The 4,205-nt window shown below is 52.3% G+C and overlaps 1 protein-coding gene across 1 annotated transcript; it reads left to right on the top strand.

The window, feature by feature from the left end:
- Window positions 1–21: 21 nt before the first annotated feature.
- On the top strand, window positions 22–1,825 carry TMEM41A (transmembrane protein 41A). The gene is made up of 3 exons (XM_010075761.1): window positions 22–184; window positions 922–1,060; window positions 1,395–1,825. Exons 2-3 carry the CDS (start codon window positions 979–981, stop codon window positions 1,613–1,615), a joined length of 303 nt encoding a protein of 100 aa, XP_010074063.1. The 5' UTR covers window positions 22–184; window positions 922–978; the 3' UTR covers window positions 1,616–1,825.
- Window positions 1,826–4,205: the final 2,380 nt, after the last annotated feature.

Below are 4,205 nucleotides of genomic sequence, written 5' to 3'. Positions count from 1 at the left end.
CTCACTGGTGTCGCGCCTCCAGAACGTGCTGGCCGGAGCGCTGTTCGGGCCCTGGACCGGGCTGGCGCTGTGCTCGGCCCTCACCTCGCTGGGAGCCACCTGCTGCTACCTGCTGTCTGCCACCTTCGGGAAGCAGTTCGTCATCCACTACTTTCCTGATAAAGTGGCTCTGCTGCAAAGAAAGGTGAGCGGCCGCGGTTCTGCAGCCAGCCAGAATGTCCCCTGGGTGAGGCTGCCTTTTGGGGTGACTCGGTAACAAATGAACGTGTGCAGGGGATGCACCAGGTCATAGAGTCACAGGATGGTTTGGGTTGGAAGGGACCTTAAAGCCCATCCAGTGCCACCCCCTGCCATGGGCAGGGACACCTCCCACTAGCCCAGGTTGCCCAACCTCCTCCAGGGATAGGGCATCCACAGCTTCTCTGGGCAACCTGGGCCACTGCTTCACCGCCCTCATGGGAAAACATTTCTTCCTAATGTCTAGTCTAAATCTGCCCTCTTCCAGTTCAAATCCATTACCTTTGTCAGGCAAGGGCCGCCTCTGACACAACCCAGGAGCGAGCCTGTGTGCAAAGGGGGGTGTGATAAATCCCAGATCCCAAGGAAAATCAGAAATAAGATAATGGATTAATTGTGAAGCCCCTGTGCTGCAGACCTGCCTCCCCCCATCCTGGGCTGTGTTGTACAGCGCAGATGGTTCTGCTGTTGCCTTCCCCGTCTCTCATTCAGGTCAGATCCCATTTTCACTGCTTGCATGGAAGAGGCCGGCTCTCCCTTAGTCTCCCATACATACATAACTTCCAGCCTGACATTACGTTGCAGCATGCTAGAAGAAAACATAAATTCACTTTAGTATCCTGGACATTCAGGTGTTACTGCTGTCTGAAAAGCAGAAATAATCTGGAATGCTTCTCTTGGCAGGTAGAAGAGAACAGGAGCTGCTTGTTTTTCTTCTTGTTGTTCCTGAGACTGTTCCCCATGACACCAAACTGGTTTCTGAATCTCTCTGCTCCCATTTTAAATATCCCCGTGTCCCAGTTCTTCTTCTCCGTTCTCATCGGTAAGGCCTGGGGAGGCTATCTGCGGGGGCAGCGTGACATTGCCTCTCCTTCAGCCTTGGGTGGTATGCTGAGTGGGGAAGGCAGAGTGGTGTAGCTGTGACTCTGCTGCCTTTAACTGTTTGCCTCCACGCTGCCCTTATACTCGGAGGTCTCATTGCATTTTGCAAATATGTGTGCATCACCAATGCAGCAAAGTTTTGAATCACACCCCATTCTTTCCGTTATGAACACAGACCCCTGTGTCTGGCCTTAGGCAAGGACACATTTGAGCTAATTTTACATGGGGAGGGATGCTAACAGGCTTTTTTCTTTCTTCCGCTCCGATTCTTTCAGGTCTTACACCATATAATTTCATCTGTGTGCAGACAGGAGCCATTCTGTCACAGATCACCTCTCTGGATGCCATTTTTTCCTGGGACACGCTGCTCAAACTGCTTGCCATGGCTGTGGCAGCATTGATACCAGGGACCCTCATTAAGAAATACAGCAAGAAGCACTTGAAGCTGGACGAAGACAAGCACACCCCGTTACTCAATGGCAGAAAGAGCTTGTGATGGCTCAAGTGCCCCAGATGTTGGGGGACTGCCTGGCAAAAGCTGCAGGTCTCTCTTCCTGTGGGTGATAATCTGCATGCTCTGTGCCACTGTGGACCAAGGACAATTGCAGTTTTTAATTGTTCTTCTCGTCTAAGAGGAGGTGTAAGGTTCTTATTTTTAATGAATGTTTAACTGTACATGTATCTGCACGGACAGCGCTATACAGGGGCTTTGTGAACACTTAGTTAATGTGCCTGTTTCCTTTAAATCAGCCTGCGTCTCTAGTGTGCCTGAGGGTGTTGCTACCCCACTGCACCTCAGCAATGGAAAAAAAAAAATCAGTAGTATTAGCATCCCATAAGGAAGACAAATCAGAACCCCTTAGTCCCTCCCAGCCCTTGGACCCAGGGGCCCAGCACTGTGCTCTGTGTGGTCTCACAGGCTTCCCTTGGGGTCCTGCCCTTCCCACCCAGTCCAGCTTTGTGAGCCCAGCTGGTCTCGAAGGTGTGATGGAGGTGGCAGCAGACAGCTGCTGCCTGCTCCGGGAACGAGGCAGGCTGGTTTCCTGCCCAGCCTCGTCCCTTGGCACTGAGGAGTCTGCTGCAGATGGAGCTGAGTTGAGCTGCAGCAGCAGAAGCCTTGGCTATTTTTCACCACCACGGGTAGTAGCATTTCCCAGCTCTGGGCAGGCCCTGTCCCTCCTCCCCAGCGCTCTCCAAACCCATACTGATGTAGCATTTTTGGCCTAAAATGACAAACCACGCGCTTCTGTGCTGTTAGGTGCAGTAGTACAAGCACCAAGTTGGGAAAAAGTACTGATGTTTCAGGCTCCTTGCACCTTCTGTAGGAGAGCCCTTCTCGTTGCAGAAGACTCTTCCTCATCATTCAGATGTTAAGTAAGCGCACCCTGCAGCAAAATTGTTCAGGTTTTGGGGTTGGCTAGGAGCTACGTGTATGTATCATTCATCTGTCAGCACACATGAGATTGTTTCTGAGGTCTTTCTGTGGCTGCTACTCCCCACAAAGTCTAAAGGGGAAAAAAAAAAAAGGGAATGGATGTGCTTGGCTGGCAGCAATTTGTCCTTGAGAAGCACCTTCACATTTGTTCATGTGTAACTAGAAGGTTTCCAAATAAGCAGGTAGGCTCTGCACCTCCCTGTTCTATTCTCCATGAGTTTGCCCTCCCCTCAGAGGGTAAAGTAAACTTTGTGGCATGGAAGGGGGCAGATAGGAGACCCCAGAGCTCTCGGGAAGCTGACAGAGCGAATGCATCCTCCATTTTAGCACCTTCTCCACCAGCAGGGTTGGAATGAGTGGGAGGTTCCCAGGATGAGGAGTCATGGTTGCAGAATCAGTCCCTCAGCTCACGTTGCAAAAATCACTCCTTTAACGAGCAAAGGCCAACGCTCAGGGACATGCGGGTGCTCGGAGGGCTGCATAGGTCTGACCAAGCCTCTGCCCTGCCCCTTGGAGCTCCCAGCAGCTGCAGTTTGGCTGTGTTCAGAGACAGGTAACAACAAGCTGCTTGCTAACATTGTGTTAGTTATTGAAAGGCTTCATGACGTTACCCCAAAATACATGAGAACCCATTCCCAGATCACCAGACCAGCCTGAGAGGCATTGAAGTACACTGGCTTTTTATTCCATGCATTGTTTGCTTTGATAGTCATTCTTGTTTCCATCACTGTACACTGTTCAATACAAAAAAAAAAAAAAAAAATCAAGTTTGTATCAGGAATCCACAGAGCAGGGAGGAGAGAGATGAACACTACTGGACAGGGCCAAGATGAAATGGGTACTTAACACGACAGTGGGGAAGGCAACATTCAGCTCTGGGAGAAAATCTAGGCTAGTGTTCAGGAGCTGTCAGCAGCCATGAGAACGGGATCAGGGTAGTCGGGATGCTGAAAAGGGAGCCCACAGTTTACTTCTGCCCTGCAAACACGATGTCACTGCGAGGAGGAAGCGGGCAGATGATGCCTCTCAACCCCGTACCCTGCTAGGAGAGAAAGGGCGAGGAACCACAGCGGAGGTGCCCGTACAGCAGCATGGGGATCACGTCCACGTGCAGCTCAGGGTGGGTTTCACTACGGGAAATACCTGTGTTACCCCCTGCAGAACCGTTCCGGGAACGCGGGGAGCTGCTGAGCCGCCCCTGCCCACACACAGCTGAGGGCACAAGGTGCAGGGGCAGGCTGGGGCTACGTCTCCACGGGTACAGGGTTACGTGTTGAGGCAAAGGGGGCAGCCCCAGTGGCAGTCCCAGAGGGACGCTGCATAGGAGGCAGCAGTTAGAAGCAACGCTGGACCTGGGCATGGGAAGAAACTAGAGCCAAGTGTGGTAGCAGACAACCCGAAGGGCTCAGCTCTGCTTTTCCAGGGTGCAGGATGGGCCAGCGTGTCCCCAGGCAAGGAATCGGCACACACCCAGGACAGCTGGCCCACAAGGGTTCCAAAAGCCCAACATCAAAGCTTCTGTGCTTCAAGCCCAGAGAAGCTTCATCACATGGTGGAGGAGCTCGAAACAGAGACCACAGTTACAACCCCTCTGGGAACTTTTTGTCAGGGACTGGGTCATCCCAGTGCTGCCCACGGGCAGGGGACACCG

Source organism: Pterocles gutturalis, unplaced genomic scaffold (assembly GCF_000699245.1).
Source record: "Pterocles gutturalis isolate BGI_N339 unplaced genomic scaffold, ASM69924v1 Scaffold49402, whole genome shotgun sequence".
Classification (NCBI taxonomy): domain Eukaryota; kingdom Metazoa; phylum Chordata; class Aves; order Pterocliformes; family Pteroclidae; genus Pterocles; species Pterocles gutturalis.
This window is presented reverse-complemented; position numbering and strand designations above follow the sequence as displayed.

What these genes read in the sequence shown, in the direction of transcription:
- TMEM41A (XM_010075761.1), top strand. Translation starts at nt 979, where the DNA reads ATGACACCAAACTGGTTTCTGAATCTCTCTGCTCCCATTTTAAATATC. An exon ending in CTTCTTCTCCGTTCTCATCG is followed by an intron (nt 1,061 to 1,394) that starts GTAAGGCCTGGG and finishes CGATTCTTTCAG; the next exon opens with GTCTTACACCATATAATTTC.